General features: G+C 50.8%; 1 protein-coding gene across 7 annotated transcripts in view; it reads left to right on the top strand.

The window, feature by feature from the left end:
• Positions 1 to 20,415, top strand: part of DLG1 (discs large MAGUK scaffold protein 1) — a 111,988-nt gene that overhangs the window by 11,289 nt on the left and 80,284 nt on the right. For 4 of the 7 annotated variants that reach the window (XM_042459648.1, XM_042459647.1, XM_042459645.1 and 1 more), the window contains exon 4: positions 5,220 to 5,390. In XM_042459648.1, coding sequence (XP_042315582.1) covers positions 5,220 to 5,390 — 171 coding nt within the window. Of the gene's footprint in view, positions 1 to 1,027; positions 1,145 to 5,219; positions 5,391 to 13,664; positions 13,935 to 20,415 lie in introns of those variants that run through there. The other 3 variants (XM_042459652.1, XM_042459650.1, XM_042459649.1) reach the window with 2 other exon arrangements.

The raw sequence follows: 20,415 nt of genomic DNA, 5'->3' as shown, positions 1-20,415 counted from the left end.
GGGAACGAGAAAAGGAAGGGCATACACGCCCCTCTTCCTCTGGGGGGAATTTCCCTGTGATTCATCCCTTCCACACTGCTCCTCCCTCTCATGTGCAAAGTCAGGCTGTCCTTCTGTGCATGGATGAACTGAAAATATCACAAAAGGCAGTGCCATTACTATAGACAAGGAGACCCAAGCGCTTGGCTTTGGCTACCGAAGACGGGCCGCAGCCCTTTGGTGGGAAGAGGCTTTTATACGGTTCCCTTCTCATCGCATGGAAATAAAGTCTCCACTGGCACTTCATTTGCTCCACTGCAGGCCCACTTGGCAGAGAGACCCGCATGCCCACATTCTAAGCCTGGGTCACTTGGCCAGATCAGAGGCAAGTGCCCATAGCAGGCAGAGGACAGGGCCAATAAGTCTTGTGGCCACTGTGCTGGCTCCTTGAGTACTGTTTTGGAGATGCTGCTTGGCCCAACCTGGAAAAAGTCAGTGGCAGGTGGGGGGTGATTAAAACCCACACATGGTTTCCCTTTCTCCTGAGTGTGTGTGTGTGCATGTGCGCCTGCCTGCCTGCCACAGAGTGTCCCGGGTGACTGCTGCAGTGCTTGGCGCCTCCCTCGGAGCATTTGCCCCGATGGAAGAAGAACACAGAGTGGCTCCAGCCAGATGAGCCACGACAGCTGTGGTTTTTGTCCTCACGGAGAAAGCGACTCAGCTTCTGCCACTGCAGGTGGAGCTCCTGCTGCAGCTACTGCCTCCTCTGGGCTGTCCACATGCCCCCCTCTCCAAAGACATTTGGCCAGGAGGATTCCAGAAAGCAGAGTTCTTTCCTCTGTCCCGAGGCTGAAACTGAAATGGATGGAGCGCTTTGCTTGCTTGCCCTGACAGGCCATGCGGATATCTGACACGAGGGGAGGAAGTTCTGCCCTCTCCTCCTCCTCCTCCTCCCTTTCTCTGCACTTGGCTCCTGATAGCCACGGCGGACCAGCATCGTCTCCCCACAAACCTCTCTGGAAGCCCTGCGGCTGGTGCTTGGGGGTGTCCTGGCTCTGGCGAGATGTCTCCCAGCATAAAAAAGGTGGATTGCTTTTCTCCAATGCTGTGCCACTGCAAAGTCGCCTGCAGCAACAGCACCGTCTCCTTAATGTTTGGATGCAAGGTTGGTCTTCCAGGCAAGCCAGGGGCGCTTCTGAGTAAATTAACCACCTTTCTGTAGGGAGGCTGGATGTTGTAATGATAATAGAATTAGGCGGTGGCATTGGATTAAGTCATATGCTTTTGATGACGTGCTGGAGGCAGGCAGGCAGTGAGACATTGCTGCTTGGTCAGCGGCTGCTGAAAGAGCAGTTGTTGGCTGGCACACACACGCGTCCCACTTGGACAGCTGGCACTGCTCTGCAGAAGAAGCAGAAGTGTAGGTGGGTGGGCAGCGGAGGGGCCAAACACGAGAGGGTAACTACTGATGCTGCCAGGAATTAGGTGGTCCTGGTTTGAAGTGCTTCCTCCTGTCTTCTGCTCTTGAGCTCCAGGAGTGATATGAGGAGGGGCCCAGGTAGTGGACGACTTTGCGGCCACAGTGTTCCGCCCGTGTGCCGGAGGATTGTTCTGTGGGAGAGGAGGCCTCCTTCGTTGAGGGCATTGACTGCGGCGGAGCAGTGTGAAAGACATGGGATGCCTGTTTAATGGGCAGAGATTGTTTGGGCATGCCTGACAGCTTTCTCCACCATTAAAAAGAGAGAGAAAGTGCTATCTTGTACCCTTTGGAGCACAGACGGCTGTGGTGCATGGAGGTCTTCCGATCTGGATGGTCTCTCAGTCCAGGGGCTGCAGAGGTACCTGGCGCTTGACTGTCTGGCAGTTACATTCACCATTCTACAAGTCATGGAAGTGAGCTGGAAGCACAAGGCAATTTGGGTTTATGATTCTCCACCCCTTTGCCATTAACTGGTGAAGGTCTTTTTTGGACCCAGGTTGAGGTTCCACAGTACTTTCCCGCTTTGCCAAAGGGCACAGGGGAGGGGTTGCGCCTCTGCTGCATTTCCTTTTGGGGTCCCACTGTTAATTTAAGGCTTCCACCTTAAAAGTTGTTTGTGTTTGGGGCCGGAGGGTTTTCCTAGGGTCACCTTGAACATGGTGGTGGTGGAAGGCAGGCCACTCTGAAGGAGAGATCATGGGTCTTGTGCGTTGAGGGAGGCTTCAGCCAGGTTCTTCCTGGTCCCAGCCTGGCTGCCCCACAACAATGAATTTTTGCCTTTGCTCTAGTTTTTTTAGGGCACTCTTGGACCACCTGCACAAGAGCATAAGGGGCTGCTGGAGGGGTGAGGTGGCCTAGACCAGCCTCTTGTTTCCCTTCAAGGGCCTGATTTCCACCCGGCTCCAAGAAACAACACATCCCAAAGTGTGTGTGTGTGTGGAGGGGTCTTGGTGCCCCGTCTCTGTGAACTCCATAAACATCTCCCTCCTTTTGTGTGGCTCTTCTTTGGAGCCTCACTGTTCTAATCAAGCACTGGGCTTTTGGGGAGGGGTCTGGCAATGCTGGGTCTGCCTCAGTGGCTCCTTCGCTTGGACTCCAGCTCCAGCTGGTGGACTCTTCTGTTTGTATTCACGCGCACACACACACACACACACACACACACACACACACACACACGCCCCATATGCAAGGTTACAAGACTACAGACACTTCAAACATAAGAATAAAGACCAATATGACAAATGCCTTCCAGCTTGCCAGTTTGTGGTTATAATTATTTCAGGAATGTGTGAAGGTGCGTCCACTGTGTGTTGGAAGTGCCAGAAAAAGGAAAGGAAGGGGCTTTTTATCACATGTGGTGGACTTGTGCAAGAGGAGGGGAAGGGAAATCAATGGAAGGTGTATTAAAATTCAAACTTCAGCTGAAACCTGAAGTTTTAGGGTGGGGGGCTCTTCTCCTGTTCTGAGTGTGAGCAGTAATTGTTTGTGTGTGTGTGTGTGTCAGTCACAATCCTCACTGCCTGTCAAGCCTGTCAGTCTGTTCCTCCTGGGAAGGCTGCTGCTTTGAAAGCAGACTAAGACCCCCCCTTCTTCCCAGGGACCCCCTCCCCATCCACTGGGCCGCTTTTAGGCTTACCCTGTGTCCATCAGAGCTGTGACCTGCTTTGACTGCTGGGGTAAAGGAAGCTGCAAACTGCCATCCACCCCTCCTGCTGCTAAATTAAAATAAGCCCCGATGGCACAGAAGAGGCAGAAGAGAGAGCGTGTGAGAGCGAGAGAGAGCGCACTGAGCCCCCCGGGGGAAAAAGTGCTTGGACTCGCATTCCCTGCTTGGAACAAAGGACAGAGGGAGCCACTGCGCAGCCTCCCCTCCCTGTGTCTGTTGTGTGTCTGATGGTAGAGCACCAGGAGGATCAGGGATGCCCCCTGTTTTCCCATGAGGAGAGGCCACATGAAGAGGTCCCGATCCACTTGCTTGTGAAATATGGGACGGGGTGGGTGGGAAGAGGAAGCCCTGTGTGTGTGTTTGTCTATTTCAGTTGCCCACTGGGAGCCAGCATCTGATAGAGCTTTGGTCAGACCTCACCTGGAATCCTTTGCCCCATTCTGCTTACCTCAGTTCAGGAGAGATATTGGCAAGCTGGAGCGTGTCCAGAGGAGGGTGACCAAAATGGTGAAGGGTCTGGAAACCACCATGTCCTATGAGAAGAGACCTAGGGAGCTGGGTATGTTTAGCCTGGGGAAGAGAAGGCTAAGGGGTGATATGACAGCCCTGTTATTGTAAGTATTTGGAGGGGTGTCATATTAAAGATGGAGTAAGCTTGTTTTCTGCTGCTCCAGAAAATAGGGCACAGAGCCATGGATGCAAGCTATAGGAAAAGAGATTCCACCTAAACATTAAGAAAAACGTTTTGACAGTCTGAACTGTTTGACAGGGGAAGAGCCTGCTTCCTCAGAGGGTGATGTAGTTTCCTCCTTTGAAGGTTGTTTTTAAACATGAGTCGACACTGATGTGGCAGCTAAAAAGGCCAATGCAATTTTAGGCTGCATCAATAAAACAAACAGCTTCATTTATATATCGCTTCATATTGAACTAACAGTGTCTTAAGCAGTTTACAACTGTAAGCTAATTGCCCCCAACAAGCTGGGTACTCATTTTAGCGACCTCCTTGGAAGGATGCAAGCCTAAGTCGAGCTTGAGCCCTGGCTAGTATTGAATTCGCAACCTTAAGGTTTTGAGTGAGTGGCTGCATTACAGGCATTGAACCAGTGCTCCGCCTGGGCTCCAATAGAGGTATAGTGTCTAAATCAGGGGAAGTAATAGTGCCCTTCTATTCTGCTCTGGTCTGGCCCATCTGGAATACTCTGTCCAGTTCTGGGCACCACAATTTAAAAAGGATGTGGAGAAACTGGAGTGTCCAAAGGAGGACCACCAAAATGATGAAGGGCCTAAAAACCATAAAGTCCTACGAGGAAAGACTTAGGGAACTAGGTATGCTTAGTCTGGAGAAGAGAAGGTTAAGAGGTGATATGATGGCTCTATTTAAATATTTGAAGGGATGTCAGATTGAGGAGGGAGCAAGCTTGTTTTCTGCTGCTCCAGAGACTAGAACATGGAATAATGGATGCAAGCTACAAGGAAAGAGAGTCCACCTAAAGATTGGGAGGCTGTTTGATAGTGGAACACACACTCTACCTTCACCTTGAGCCTCCCTTCACAGGGAGACCCTGCCAGAGCCCCCCTGGCAGTTCCATCTGGGGTTCTTGACCAGAAACACTGGGACTGGAGGCTCCCTGGGGAGCAGGTGGTTGGGCCGGGGGTCTGGTTTGGATTGCGTACATGGCCTGCCAGCACTGCCCCAGGTGTCTGCAATTGTTCTTGCAGCAATTTTGATTTTTTGCCACTTGGAGGCTGAGTTCACGTTTAAATTTAAATGGAGTTATCTTGTATGCCTGGGTATAGAAGGGCAGTTTATCAATATCTAAAAATATTGTGTAATGTGCTTTTAGTCTGCTTAAATTATCTTTATTGCTCTAAATACAATGTTCTTATTTGTAGTCACAGAAAGGCCAGGATCTAAATATCTTTATTGATATATGAATCCGTTTTTTAAAAAAAGGTAGTGGTGGGGTGGCAGGACCCCAGGTGGCCGTGGTGGCCTGGGCAGCATGCATCCAGCAGCCCCTCTTGGGTGGGGGAGCAAAGGGATCCTCGGAGTTGTCTGGGGCTCTGAAAGAGTCGCCTCTCCCTCTCTTCCAGAAATACCGCTCCCAAGACGACGATGACTCGCCTTCCCTGGCGCCCAGCAGCTCGCCACAGGCGCCCAGTGAGGTAGCAGCTCCGGAGTTGGTCCAAGTGTCAGAGAAGAGCCTCTCCCAGGTGGAAAACATCCATGGCTTCGTGTCCCATGCGCATATTTCACCGGTCAAGGTAGGTGTGGCTAGCCCTTGCAGCACATACAAAGGTGGATTGCGTGTGTGTGATTGCCTGAAAGAAGGTGGGTGTCTTTCTCTTTCTGAACTGTGGATTGTGGCCATTGTCCGCTGGTCTGATCTTCCTTGCTGATTGGTCATTTCTGTCCTCCATTTCTGTGTAACAAGAACAGAGAAATGTTTCAGAAAGTGAATAACGGTTTGCTTAGAGGAGATCAGGGGTGGACGGAACAATGAGCGACCTCGATGCCCTGTCAGGGTCTCTGACTTTTTGGAATGGGCCATCCAGACAAGCTGCTGTGGCTGTCAGGGGGCCTGAAGTCATGGATGTGATTTCTTTCTGAACACATCTATGTTGTGTGGTTGCGCCAGCTGGGCCTGTGCTCTATTTCATGCAATAGCAGCAGAAGTGCAGCTCGTTCTGAAAGATGCAGAGCGCTGTTCCACAGTGAGAAGGCCTCTCTGCTTTGTTTGTTCTGGATGAGGGTGTGTTGGGAGAGCTAAGGGGCCCAGAGCAATGGGCATGGGGTAAGGGAGCCTCCTTGGCTGGAGGACAGAATCCAGCCGCTACTCCACCAGGAATCTGCTAGGCCTTTTTTCTTCTGTTTTCAGGGGGTAGAAGGGAGACCTGGTACAGGCAGGCAGAGTGCACATGGCAGCCCTTTGGCAGTCCTTGTGGGGTGTGTGTGTGTGTGTGCATGCACATTCTTGGTCCTCACAGCCTCCCTGCCTTGGTGCTCTCCCTTTCTGGGTGCAGCAGCAGAGCATTCTCTGCAGACTCTCTGCTTTTGCTGGGGAGCTCTGTGGCACATACTGTGTGGCGGTGGTGGCGGCGGTCCCTCACGTTTTTTGTATAGTTTTGTTAGTTTGCAAGTGTGGTACTTCTGAAAAGGGGAGGCTGAGTTTCCCCCCTCAGATGCCCAGGAGGAGCTGGCACAGGAAGCCTCACCAGCCACTTTTTGAATGGTTATAGAATCCTAGAATCCTAGAATCATAGAGTTGGAAGAGACCGCACGGGCCCTGATCCAGTCCAACCCCCCCAAATCAAAGCATCCCCGACAGATGGCCATCCAGCCTCTGCTTAAAGACCTCCAAGGAAGGAGACTCCACTACATTCCGAGGAAGGAGTTTGTTCCACTGTCGAACAGCCCTTACTCTCAGGAAGTTCCTCCTCATGTTGAGCTGGAATCTCTTTTCCTGGAGCTTGCATCCATTGCTCCATTGGGTCCTGTTCTCTGGAGCAGCAGAAAACAAGCTTGCTCCCTCCTCAATATGACATCCTTTCAAATATTTAAACAGGGCGATCATATCGCCTCTTAACCTTCTTTTCTCCAGGCTAAACATCCCCAGCTCCCTGAGTTGTTCCTCATAGGGCAAGGTTTCCAGACCTTTCACCATTTTGGTGACCCTCCTTTGGACACATGGCTCCAGTTTCTCAATGTCCTTTTTGAATTGTGGTGCCCAGAACTGGACACAGTATTCCAGGTGGGGCCTGACCAGAGCAGAATATAGTGGCACTATGACTTCCCTTGATCTAGACACTATACTTTTATTGATGCAGCCTAAAATTGCATTGGCCTTTTTAGCTGCCGCATCACACTGTTGACTCATGTTCAACTTGTGGTCTACTTGGACTTCCAGATCCCTTTCACATGTAGTTTCATTCAGCCAGGTGTCTCCCATAATCCTATATCTGTGCATTTTGTTTTTCTGCCCTAAGTGCAGTACTTTACGTTTCTCCGTGTTGAATTTCATTTTCTTAGCTTTGGCCCAGCTTTCTAGTCTGTTCAGCTCATTTTGAATGTTGATCCTGTCCTCTGGAGTATTTGCTTTGTTGTGCTAGGAGTTCGAGTTCATCTTGCTTATTTCCCATGCTCTGTGCATTAGTGTAGAGGCATCGCAGACCACGGGTCCCATTTACTTGTTGCTTGTGCAAGTTTTTTTGCCTCCCACTGTTGGGTCCTTGCACTTTTTTTCTTGTTTCCTCTATGTCAGTTTGACTATTTTCGCCATCCCTTTTGCCTTCCTTAATATTGTCTCCCTTCCCCTCGGAACTCAGTTTAAAGCTCTCCTGATCAAGTTCTTGAGACTGTTGGCAAAAACATTTCTTCCAACTGGCGTGAGATGCTACTCGTCCGTTGCAAGAAGTCCCTCCTCATGGAACCGCAGCCCATGATCAAAGAATCCAAATTGTTCTTGGCGGCACCATCTGCGAAGCTAGTTGTTCAGATCTGCTATCTTCCTCTCCCTTCCTGGACTGTGCCCTTCGACTGGCAGAAGAGACGAGACGTTATGCTGACTTCAGCACTGCCTCTATATTAGAATTACAGGTTATTCAGATGATAATTACACATTGAATTTCCATTTTGAAATTGGAGCTAAGTGATGCTAAATGGTAACCCCCCCCCCCGGGTTTGGCCACCTTGTTGACAGTAGGTAAAGAATAAAAGAAGTAGAGGAAACAGTCAGCGGTAGTAGTATTTTTAGTCCTCTCATTTTCTGTAATGTCAAGCAGATGGACAGACCTCATTCCCATAAAAAGAACTGAGAAAATGAACCCAGGATTAGACTTGTCAGTGAATTGCAGGAATTAAACAGATATTCTCTTCTATCATCATCATCATCATCATCATCATCATCATCATCATCATATGATAGCCCGGTTTAAATATTTGAAGTGATGTCATATTGAGGATGGAGCAAGCTTGTTTTCTGCTGCTCCAGAGAATAGAAGATAAAGGAGCAATGGATGCAAACTACAGGAAAAGAGATTCTAGCTCAACATTAGGAGGAACTTCCTGAGAGTAAGGGCTGTTTGACAGAGGAACAAACTCCTTCCTCGGAGTGGAGTGGAGTCTCTCTCTTTGGAGGTCTTTAAACAGAGGCTGGATGGCCATCTGTCAATGGGGATGCTTTGATTTGGATTTCCTGCATGGCAGAAGAAGGGGGTTGGACTGGATCAGGGCCCTTGTGGTCTCTTCCAACTCTATGATTCTATCATCATCATCATCATCATCATCATCCAAAGATTTTATTTATTGTTGTGAAAGAAAATACTCCATAATCCAATGTGGGTTTTTTCTTCTTCCAATTTTCAATTTTTGCAGAAAAAGCTTCAGAAAATAAAGGAGAGGGGGACTTTTCCTGAATTTCTCTGTATTATTTTCCAGACCTTCACATTTTTACTCATTGGGAATAGTAAAAATTAGTTTAAAATTAATCATAAATCTGTGAGCAAGTTGGCTTTGACTTATAATGACCCCATGAAGAGAGACGTCCGAGTCGCCCTCTCCTCAACTGCTCTGCTCAGGTCTTGCAAACTTACATGTATTATGTTTCCACGGTCTTTTTATTTCTAGTTGGAGATGTATTTTTGGTTGTAGAGCATCCTCACTCTTGATTTAAATTTCCCTTTGATTTCTTGGAGCTTGTGGAAGAGGTCTGTTATTTGTTGTTGTTGTTGTTGCCTTCTATTTGTCTGTATTGATTATCATAGTACAGTCCATGGCTTGAAAATATACCAAAAATATGTAAATTTCAAAAGCAAAGCATGATTTTGCCATTTTATAGAAGGGACACCACTTCGCTATGCCACTATTTAATGGGACTTGAGCATCCATGGGTTTGGGTATCCATGGGGGGTCCTGTTACCGAATCCCAGCAGATACCAAGGGCCACTGTAGTTCTCCTTGCCTTTGCACAGAAGCCTCTGAGCAGCTGCATTCTAGGTTCTGACTCTTGTTTCTGTCACCTTTTACTTGTCATCTGTCCTCCATTGAGGCTTCTTTCTCTTTTTGGCCATAGATAGTGTCTTTTTGTATTCCTCCCCGACAGCATTCCTGGCTTCAGCCCAGAGTTCTTCTGGTTCCTTGTTGTATAGGTTTAATCGCGCAAGTTTGTTTTTCATGGCCTTTTAAAATTCTACAGGGACGTTCTTCAGGTTATGTTTCAGCCGATGTTTCATTGAGTGTTCTTTTGTTAATTTTCCTCTAATTTTTGATATTAGCAGTTCATGTCCCGTCCCAGTCTCTTTCTGGTCTTGTTTTCCCCCCCAAAGAATGGAGCTTCTCCATCTTCTGCTCCAGATTATGTCTTCTATTTGATTTCTGTATTGGTCATCAGGGGATGTGCATGTATACACTTGCTTCTTTGTTGTTGTTAACTGTCCTTGAGTTGTTCTCGACTCATGGTGACCCTCTGGATGATACATCTCCAAGACCCTCCTTTGTCCTCCCCTGCGCTGCTTAATTCCTGCAACCCCATAAAACCCATGACTTCCTTCATAGAGTTCATCCATCTGGCCTGTGGCCTTCTTCTCTCCCTTCTTCTCACCACCTTTCCCAACATTATGGTCTTTTCCAATGAGTCCTTCCTTCTCATGATTTGCCCAAAGGAAGAAGGCCTCAGTTTGGTCATCTTGGCTTCTTCTAGGCAGGTTTCCAGCTTGATCTGCTCTAGGAACCATTTGTTTGTCCTTTTGGCTGCTGTCCATGGGATTCCCCAGCACTCTTCTCCAGCCCCACATCATCTCATAGAATCGTAGAGTTGGAAGAGACCCCAAGGGCCCTGATCCAGTCCAACCCCCTTATACCATGCAGGAACTCTCAATCAAAGCATCCCCATTGACAGATGGCCATCCAGCCTCTGTTTAAAGACCTGCAAGGAAGGAATGAATGGAGTTTCTTCCTATCTTCTTTCTTTACTGTCCAGCTCTCACATCCGTCCATGGCAATAGGGAATGCAATGGCTTGTACTATTCTAACTGGGTGCTCAGTTGTATGTCTTTGCATTTTAGGATCTTTCTAGTTCTTTCATAGCCGCTCTTCCCATTCTTCATCTTCTTCTGATTTCCTGGCTGCAGTCTCCATTTCTATCAATACTTGATCCCAGATATGGGAAGTCTTTTACTATTTCTATTTTTTCATTGTCTAAGTTGAACTTGTGAAGGTCCTTGAAGAATGTGTTTGCAATAAACAAGCTGTTGGCCTTGCAAAGTTCAATCAGTTGGTGCCCAAACACACTGCAGAAATAATCCAGTTTGGGACCACTTTTACTGCCCTGGCTCAGTGCTAGGGAATCCTGGGAAATGTAGTTTATTGTGGCACCAGTGCCCTCTGACTGAGAAGGCTAAACGTCTCACGCACTGAGCTAGGGCAGTTAAAGCAGTCTCAAACTCTGGCCTCCCAGGAGCACCCAGTCCCAGCCCCCTGGAAAGTCAGGGCCATGGCTGGGAATATTAGTACATTCATGTTTATTTTCTTTTTAGAAAAAGACTGCCCTTCCCATTGGGCAGCTGTCACGGGGGGGGGGGTAGTATTGCCAAAGGACATCCCCCCCCCCCGCCAACTATCCTGGCTTGCTTCCTGCTTGTGCTGTAAAAGTCCTGGGAAATTTGTTTCTCGCTCACACACACACACACACACACACTTCTGTTTCCCCAGGGAATTGAAAAGGAGGTGGCAGGCAGCCAGGCCAAGTGACCTGAGACCTGACCCCAGTCCAGGCCTGTTGCAAATCCAACCTCCATGCCATTTAGCTGCATAGAGGGGTCCGGGGGGCACTTCTGGGGGGGGCATTGCTGTCTGGGCCAACAGAGGGAGCATGGCTGCCCCTCACCCTTTGCTCAGGCTTTGAAGGAAGAAGTCGCTGGCAGCCACCTCAGAGAATGGAAGGGAGCAAAATCACCTATCAGATGGCTTCCCCCTCCCCAAAATCCCAGCCCATCCAGATTGCAGGTTGGGGCTCATGGAATGTGGGGGGCAGGAGAGGGGCCAGAGACCAGGGAAGAAGGTGGATCTCTCAGGGCAGATCTGGGGGCCCGGGTCTGCTTGGTGGGGACCACCCCGTTCCTTAGAATTCAGGTCCATTTATCTCTATTTGTAATAACATTTAAACAGGTACCGTAAATTGAATTTACGCCGTACTTTAGGATATGCAATAGGATACTTTTATGCTAAACCAAGTTACATGTAATGCCTTTTATGTTCTTCAAGTAATAAAATGAATTTCAGACTGGAAAGGTTACCGATACTCTCTTTTTCGGTTTTTCTGGGAAATTGTTTGGAAAGGGGTTTCTTTTCCCTATGGCTTTCTAATTTCCAGAAATGTTATATCTTTCATATGAGGTCTTTGGAAATCAGAGGTGGGCAAGGCATGGTCTCCCCCCATTCCCCAGTTTTCAGCACCTTTGCAGCCCCTCCCTGCTCTTCCCCTGTCCCTTTTTTCCAAAACTGGTGGTGGGTTTTGGGATCTCTTCTGGTGCCCTGAGAAGCATTGTCTTGGGCAAGGAAATGCCCTTTGTGGGTCTCGCTGGTTGGGATGCTGCTGGCCCTTAGACCAGAGGCAGAGTCTGCTTTGTGGCTTTTGTGGTCTGCCAAAGACCGTTGCCCTTCCTAATTGGAAGTGCGGGGGGGGGGGGGGCTTCTCAAAATGGCTCTTCCCTCAGGAGACACTACACTGGGGGCAGGAGGAGCCCTGGATCAGTCAGGGAAGCCGCAGTGGAGGATGTTGTTGGATTAATCTGGCAGTTGCACTAATGTGTGTGTGTTGGGGGAGATGAGTGGGGCAGAGGGCGCAGCCGTCTGCCGTCTCTCACTTATCCAACGGATGCTGCTGCAGCGGCCATTCTGAGTACTTTGCAAGGGAAGGGGGGACTTGTGCGCTTTGGCCCCAGGATGTTTTTGAGGGCCAGGGCGCCATGTTCCTCTCTGTGTGGCACGCCCAGAAGGCAAGCCGGCAGGTCCTGCAGGCTGTGCGGCGCTCCAGGCACTTCAACCTCCACCTTTTGGTAGGTGGGCTGGGCTGGGGGGGGGAGGGAGCGTCTCCTTTTCACCCCCCCCCCCACACCATGGTGCTGGTATTAGCTTTGGCTCATTGAGGGGACCAGGAAGGGGAAGCAGACACACATGAATGGCTCAGCCGGGGTGTCAGGTGCCGTGGGAGGCAGGACTTTGGTTTGGACCTGTTGCTGGCTATTCCAGTTGCATTGCTGCGCAGGAGGGGTGTTGCTTCTCCTTGGCAGCCCAGCACCATCTCAGAACTTAACTTACTCATGGCTAGCAGGTCTTTGGGAGTGCAGCTGTGATGGCGCTGCCAAGGGTGGCGCCTGTCTTTGGCCCTGGCCTTGCTCAGTGACCAGCCCCATGGCCGTCCCACTGTCCCTAGCAGGGGAGACCCAAGGGGCAGTCCAGTCCTGTGTGTCTGGTCTTGAGGAGTTGCATGCGAGGCTGTGCCTCTCAGGGATGGACATAGACCGCAAGGAAAAGGGGGCCCTTTCTCAGGCACACCCCCCCCAGAAAGGTTCCTCTCCCCACAACAGGACCTCAGGACTGAACTGGGGGGCACATAGGGGGACCTGGTGCCACCATACTCTCCTTGCCATGAGGATGAGCAATTGGGGGGGGGGGGGAGTATGGCCTTCCTGGCTTCATCTCCAGGTGTTTGGCACCTCTTGACCCCATAGAGCAGAAGGCGGGCAGCCCCTTCCCATTGGGGCACCGCAGGAGGGATGGTGGGGTGGTGAGAGCGCTTCCTGCTTTTTCCAAGGGTCGGTGGGGGGGCTCAAGTGTGGATCAGGAGGGAATTGTTCTTGTACTGCACCTCCCAGCATGCCTTGCCTTTGCCCAGGCTGGTTGGGGTTGCTGGGAGTTGTAGTCCAACCACATCTGGAAAAGTGTCTCCGGTTAGATGCACCAAAGCCTTGGTAGCCTCAAAGAGGGATATAATAATAATAATAATAATAATAATGAAAGCAGGGAAGCAGTCCTGGGGCCTCCAGGGGTTGGGCGACTGCAGCTCCCAGAATGCCTTGCCCGTGAGGGGGGCAGATGGGGTTTGCCCTTGGGTGACCCCTGGAGAGCGTGGCCGGGGGGGGGGGGCTTTAGGGCAGGAGGGGGGTGACACAACCCTCTCCTCCTCTCTCAGCCACGGAGACTGCTGGGACTTGCAGTCCAAGCTTGTCCAATGGGCAAGAGAGGGGCTTTGGTCCCCGGCTTCAGCCTCCGTGGGTGCCCCCCTCAACCCACCTCTTGGTCGGGGGGGGGGCTCTGTGGCTTTGGGAGGTGTGCCCCTCCTTTTGCCCCGAGGGGGCTTTGCGGGGGGCGGGCCCGGAGCCTTCCTCCTCCTCTCCCCCGGCCCTGTCCCCGGCCACAACGCAGGCGCGTCCGGCAGCAGCAGCAGGAGGCGTCGGAGGCGTCGTCGTGGTGGGCGTGGCCTTGCTCTGCCCAGCAGCCCAGGGACCCCCGGCGGCCCTGCCCTGCCACCTCCCTCCCTTCCTTTCTCCCTCGCCATGAACTACATCTTCGGGCACAACGCGCTGCTCTTCCCGAGAGGGAGCCGAGGAGGGGCCGGGGCCGGGGCCGCTGCCTCCAAGGCCAAGCAGCTGTGGACCAGGCGCGGAGGCTCCGAGGCGGAGGAGCCGCCCGAGGAGCAGCCCTGGCCCCGGCAGCCACTGGCCGCCTTCCTCGCCCGCAGCCCCCGCAGCCTGCCCTTCGCCTTCCTCTTCGCCCACTGCCTCTCCGCCGCCTCGGCCTCCGGCTCCAGGGTAAGCACCCTGGCCCCCCAGGAGCCCCTCCGGGAGCAGCAGCCCCGGCCGGCCTCTGCTTGCGGAGGCTGCTTGTTCTCTCGGGAAGCCGGGCCTCGAGGGCATCCCCCAACCAAGGGCTGCGCACTCTCTGCTCGCCCCCTTTGGACCCCTGCCTGCTGCCAGCCAAGGGGCACTCCGTGGCCCAGGGAGGCTCCCCTTGCCGCCTCCCTCTACCTGGCTCTTGGGTCCCCAGACCCTTCCCAGGTTGAACTGGCTGCTCTGGGCATTGTCTCCAAGGCAGAAGGGGGGCTTTCCCTGGGAAGCTGCCCCTGGGGAAGGGGCTGTGCCAGCAGTCAGTCAGGGGGGCGGGCAAAGGGTCCACTTCTTTTCCTGCTGGCAGCAGCTCCCCCCCCCCCCCAGCGCCACCCTATTCCTTGCCAAGCAGTGAACCAGTCAGGCTGAGGGCAGGGAGCGCCAGGGGGAAGGAAGGCAGCCCACCAGGCAGGTCTCTCAGGGCCCTCCCCTGCGGCCTCTGCCTGGGCCTCTCTCTTGCCATCCCTCCGTGCTTTTAAGCGGTTCTTGCAGAGGGAGCAGTTCTGGGAAGAGCCAGCGGAGGAGAAGGGCAGAGGTGAAGGTGGGGGGGGTTGTGCGACCAGCACCCTCTTTCCCACCTGAAAGGGAGAGAGAGAGAGAGAGAATCCAGCAGATAAGCGACAGAGAGGATGGTCCTGGTGATGATGATGATGACGATGACGATGGAGAAGGAGGAGGTGTTCTCTCTGCATGAGGAGCCACTGACCAACAGAAGGGCCTTGGTTTGTTGCCCTCTTTTGGACCTTAGCCCCCAAAGGGGAACAAGGGTTGGCATTGCTGCTAGTTGTGCATTGGTGTGTGAGTCCAACAGGCTGGCCTGCCTTCCACCCAAAGACACTCAGGATTTCGCGTGGTGGTGGTGGTGGTGGTGGTGGTGGTGGTGGTGCATGCCAAGTGGTCTGGAGGAAGGGGCGGGGTGGGGGCTGCCCAGCACTGGTGCTGTGCCAGCGTCCAGCACAGGTCCGGCCATCCTGCGCTGTCGCCTGGGCGTAGCGTTGGATGTGGACTTGAGCTGCGTACATTCCAGGTCCTCTTGAAAAAGTAGCTGGCAGAAATACTGGCATGGAGAATGCCCAGCAGGGTGCAGCCCATGACCCTGGGAGGTGCACCTGGCTGTGTTTGTGTGCGCGCATGCATGTGCGTGTATGAGGGCTTTGTTGGAGTTGGGAGTGAAAAGCCCTGGTAGCTCAAGGGAGGCTGGCAGGCTGGATGCTTCCTTCATCCAGCGGCAGCCCAGGCCTTGGGGTCACAGAGGCTGAACCCTATTCTCCTGCTCTCCCATGATGGTGGTGATGGACCCTCCAACTTGTTCTGCGCTGGTCCGGCAGCCGTCTCAGCCCCCTGCTTCCTCTGATGTGGCTCAAGGAAATGGTTTCAAGGAGTCCAGGAGTGGGTGAGTCTGGGGAAATGGTCGGCCAGCCTCTCGCATAGCTGTATCGCTCCCTCAAGGGCAGCAAAACCGCACCAGCCACAGACTGGCACACAACAGCTTTTGGAGGTAGGAGGTGTGTGCTGGGCTCTTCTCTGGTGACACATGTGGCCCTGGGGCTCCCTGGGAAAGCACTCTCCCCCATTTTGCCCCCAGTGTCGTCCTCCCTTCTCCAGTGGCACAGGTGGCCACTTTGCAGTGTTGCACCCTCCCTTTTCCTGTCAGAATCATAGAGTTGGAGGAGCCTCCCATAGCCATCCAGTCCAGCCCCATTCTGTCATGCAGGAACACACAATCAGAGCACCTCCTGGGACAGATGGCCAGCCAGTCTCTGTTTAAAAAGGGCCTTCAAAGACAAAGGAGTCCACCACTCCCTGAGGGAGTCTGTTCCTTTGTTGAACAGCTCTTCCTGTCGGGACGTTCTTCCTAAGGTTGAGCTGAAATCTCTTTTCCTGGAGCTTGCATCCATTGCTCCATTGTGTCCTATTCTCTGGAGCAGCAGAAAACAAGCTTGCTCCTTCCTCAGCATGACTTTGCTTCAAATACTTAAACAGGCCATCATATCACCCCTTAACCTTCTTTTTTCCAGGCTCTTTCAGTTGCTCCTCAGAGGGCTTGGTGGCTTACAGACTTGGTAGCTTTCCCCGGCAGATCATGATCCCCACTTAGCAGACACTCATCCTCTTTTGCATTAGCCTCCCAGCCTGAGGCCAGCCATCAGCACTGAACAAGACACAGGCAAATCTCTCCTGCATTCCCAGGCTCACACAGGATATATAGACCCACTTTTTCCAGGCAAGCATTCTCTGAAGATGCCAGCCACAGATGCTGCTTGCGAAACGTCAGGAAGAAAATCTTCCAGAGCATGGCCACATAGCCCCCCCAAAAAACCCACAAAAACCCATGGCTTACAGACCCTTCCCCATTTTGGTCATGTTCCTCTGGACATGCTCCAGCTTCCCAATATCCTTCTTGAATTGTGGTGCCAAGAATGCAACAGAGCCTGACCAAAGTGGAACACAACAGTACTATTACTTTCCTTGATTTAGATATTGTACTTCCATCAATGCAGCCTACAATCACATTGGCTTTTTTAGCTGCTGCATCACACTTTTGACTCATGTTCAACTTGTGGTCTACTCAGGGCCCATACAGACAGACCAAAATAAAGCTGCTTCAGGTCACTTTGGAGGTATGCTGGACCTCATCCCCTTTCCCACCACCATTCCCTTCTCCTTTTATGTCGTGTCTTTTAGATTGTAAGCCTGATGGCAGGGAACTGTCTAATGAAAAATAATAATTGTAAGCCGCTCTGATAGCCTTTAGGGCTGAAGGGCGGGGTATAAATACCAATAATAATAATAATAATAATAATAATAATAATAATAATATGACACACGCATCTTAAGAGTCCAGAAGCAGAGCCAAAGCTGTGCTCTAGACCTTAGAACTGGAGTAAGGCTTCGGCATGGCTTCTGGCCTCTTAGGATGCATGCATCATTTAAACAGCATACCTCCAAAGTCACCCGAAGCATTTTTATTTTGTCCTGTCTGTACGGGCTCTAAGCTTTTCTTTTGGATGCTGGTGTCTTCTTGGTAATTGACTGGGCTTGGTAATGAATGTGCGCTGTCTGTTCTTCCCGGCGATGGCATACTCTTATTCTTTAAAGAGGTGTGAGGATTGTGGAGCAAAGCTACCAAGCAGGAATGGTTGCTCACACTGTTTTCTCTGTCTTGGTGAAGCCCATAGTGTGGTGTTGTGTGCCCATTGCAAGGCATTTACCCCACAAGCACAAAAGAATCCCACCTAAAGGTTCTGTTCTATGAACAGGCTCTTAAGCCATCTCAGCCTCCATCTGCGACGGCTTCTGTTCTGCCTTGTGCAGCTTCTTAGCCTTCTGCTCCTTTTACCTCCTGGAAAAGACAGTCAAGGCTGAGGATCAGCTGCTTCAGTTTCAAGTGTCAATACCATGGCCACAGTTTCAAAAGCATCTGTGGAACACACTTTTAGTGATCACAGCACTATGCAGGAACTCTCAAAGCAACCCCAACAGATGGCTGTCCAGCCTCTGTTTAAAGACCTCCAAAGAAGGAGACCCCACCAAACTCCAAGGGAGCATCTTCCACGGTTGAACAGCTCTTACAGTCAGGAGGTTCCTCCTAATATTAAAGTGGAATGTATTTTTCTGTCGTTTGAATTCATTGTTCTGGGTCCTGGTCTCTGGAGCAGCAGAAAACAAGCTTGCTCCCTCCTCAATATCATCTGCCTCCAGATGTCTTACCTCCTGCAATAGAAACTGACCTCCTCCCCGGAGGCATCATCCTCTGTGTGTTCCCCATCACTCTGTCTAGGAAAACTGCTCTCTGATAATGGTGCCAACTGGATAAACGGGCCTTATGTTGCTGGGCCTTCTTTTCCATTGGGAAACCAACTTGCATTTGCTGCAGTGTAGCTATCCACATCCACCAGCACACAGACAAACATGCCACAGCTGTGGCAGGTGACTGCATTAGTGCCCTCACCGTCTGTATTTAGTAGTCTTTAAGTAGCCACTGAACAGAACTCAATCTCCCCCCCTCAAACCCCCCCCCCCACCCGCTAAACAACACAAAATGCTTATTGGCCTTGCAAGTTACTGAGCTCCTGCTCTAACCTTATGACATAGAATCATAGAATCGTAGAGTTGGAAGAGACCACAAGGGCCCTGATCCAGTCCAACCCCATTCAGCCATGAAGGCAATCCAAATCAAAGCATCCCCAGCAGATGGCCATCCAGCCTCTGCTTAAACACCTCCAGGGAAGGAGACTCCACTACACTCCGAGGAAGGAGTTTGTTCCACTGTCGAACAGCCCTTACTCTCAGGAAGTTCCTCCTAATGTTCAGGTGGAATCTCTTTTCCTGGAGCTTGCATCCATTGTTCCGGGTTCTGTTCTCTGGAGCAGCAGAAAACAAGCTTGCTCTCTCCTCAATATGACATTCTTTCAAATATTGAAACAGGGCTATCCTATCACCTCTTAACCTTCTCTTCTCCAGGCTAAACATCCCCAGCTCCCTGAGTCGTTCCTCATAGGGCAAGGTTTCCAGACCTTTCACCATTTTAGTCACCCTCCTCTGGACACATGCCTCCAGTTTCTCAATGTCCTTTTTGAATTATGGGGCCCAGAACTGGACACAATATTCCAGGTGAGGCCTGACCAGAGCAGAATACAGTGGCACTATGACTTCCCTTGATCTAGACACTATACTTCTACTGATGCAGCCTAAAATCACATTGGCCTTGTTAGCTGCCGCATCGCATTGTTGACTCATGTTCAACTTATGGACTCCTAGATCCCTTTCACACGTAGTTTCATTCAGCCAGGTGTCCTCCATCCTATATCTGTGCTTTTTTTTTCCCCACCCTAAGTGCAGTACCTTACATTTCTCTGTGTTGAATTTCATTTTGTTAGCTATGGCCCAGTTTTCTAGTCTGTTCAGGTCATTTTGAATCTTGATCCTGTCCTCTGGGGTATTAGCTACTCCCCCTAATTTGGTGTCATCTGCAAATTTGATAAGTATGCTCCCAATTCTGTCCTCCAAGTCATTGAGGCTGCTGGCCCTGAGAGACTGAACTGGGAAGATGGCAGCAGCAGTTATATATTGATGGTGGCTACTTGCTCTGCCCCCAAGCGATTATAGTGGACTTTTTGAGGCTTTGACTTTTGCTGATTTGATTATTCATGGATTTGATTAATGTAATCTCGCTAGGAATCTCTAGATTTTCCAGTGCAACTTTATGGCCAGCCTCTGCAAAATGTTGGCACCAGTGGACCAAGAGATTCCTAGAGAGAAGACTTGTAGGCATTTGTAGCTTCTCCAGTTCAGTTCTGTTGTCAACTCCCAGCAGGTAGTGACCATAGAATCGCTCTTGGGGACCTAGAGATTCATAGAGAACAGTTCTCTCAGATTTAAAAAAAGTCTTCATATTTGCAATTTTCCCACTTTCATGGGGGTTCTGTGCCCTTAATCCCAGTGAATGTGGAGGGTCCACTGTAATGGACTCTGCAGAAGCCCTGCCAGCTTATACCTTTTCTGTAGACTGTTCTGTCCCAAGGGTCAACCCCACTGGCATGAGAGGAAAAAGTGCATCTGCAGTTAGCATGTGTGCAAAGAGGGGTCCCTGGTGCCAGTCTCTGGAGCTGTCTGCACAGATTGGACCAGAACCATCATCATGTAGTATCTCAACATTCATGGCCCAATGACACTTTGCACATGTGCTGATGAGCTCACCTCCTGGACCAGTTTACTTCACTGTGCATTTGTTCCTGGTGTGTTTAAAACTGCCTTCTGGCTGTTTTTCTGTCCATGTGCCTTTCCTCCCCCATTTGAGACGGAGGTAAATTGGGAGGGTAAAAAACAAAGGCTAGAAATAGAAGTAAAAGTAAAGCAAACCAATTCCCTGCCTGTACAGGCACTAAACCTGTCGGTCCTTATCAGGAGATTTCAATCAAAAATTGAAGAGGTTGAACTTCTAAGTATAAAAACACTTTATGGATTGTTCAGCTGATGGCTCACAGTGTTGACAGCTAGGGAGACCTGAAGCACCCTTGCACCAAACAAAATGGCTCCTTGAGGCCCTCACGGCACAGGGACAGTGTTGGCCATGGCATTTTATGTACATGCTGTTGTTCACACAAAGCAAAATAGTGGCTTTGTGTTGCACGGGCAGAATTGTGACTCTGTATTGGCCCAGCCATGTCAGTCTTGCATTATTAAAGTGTTGCATCTGCCACTGGTTTATTTGTATTGTGAGGCAGATTTAATTTCTTGGCCTGTTTGATCAGCCAGGCTGTTTTTGTCTTCCTCCTTTGGACACGCTCAACAAAGGGTGCTCAACAATGGCTCCTTTTCATCCTGGAGAGAAGTGACCAGTGGGGTGTCCAGTGGGGCTCTGTCCTGGGCCCAGGGCTATTCAACATCTTTATCAATGACCTGG

The sequence above is a fragment of the Sceloporus undulatus genome, chromosome 3 (genome assembly GCF_019175285.1).
Source record: "Sceloporus undulatus isolate JIND9_A2432 ecotype Alabama chromosome 3, SceUnd_v1.1, whole genome shotgun sequence".
Lineage (NCBI taxonomy): Eukaryota > Metazoa > Chordata > Lepidosauria > Squamata > Phrynosomatidae > Sceloporus > Sceloporus undulatus.
This window is presented reverse-complemented; position numbering and strand designations above follow the sequence as displayed.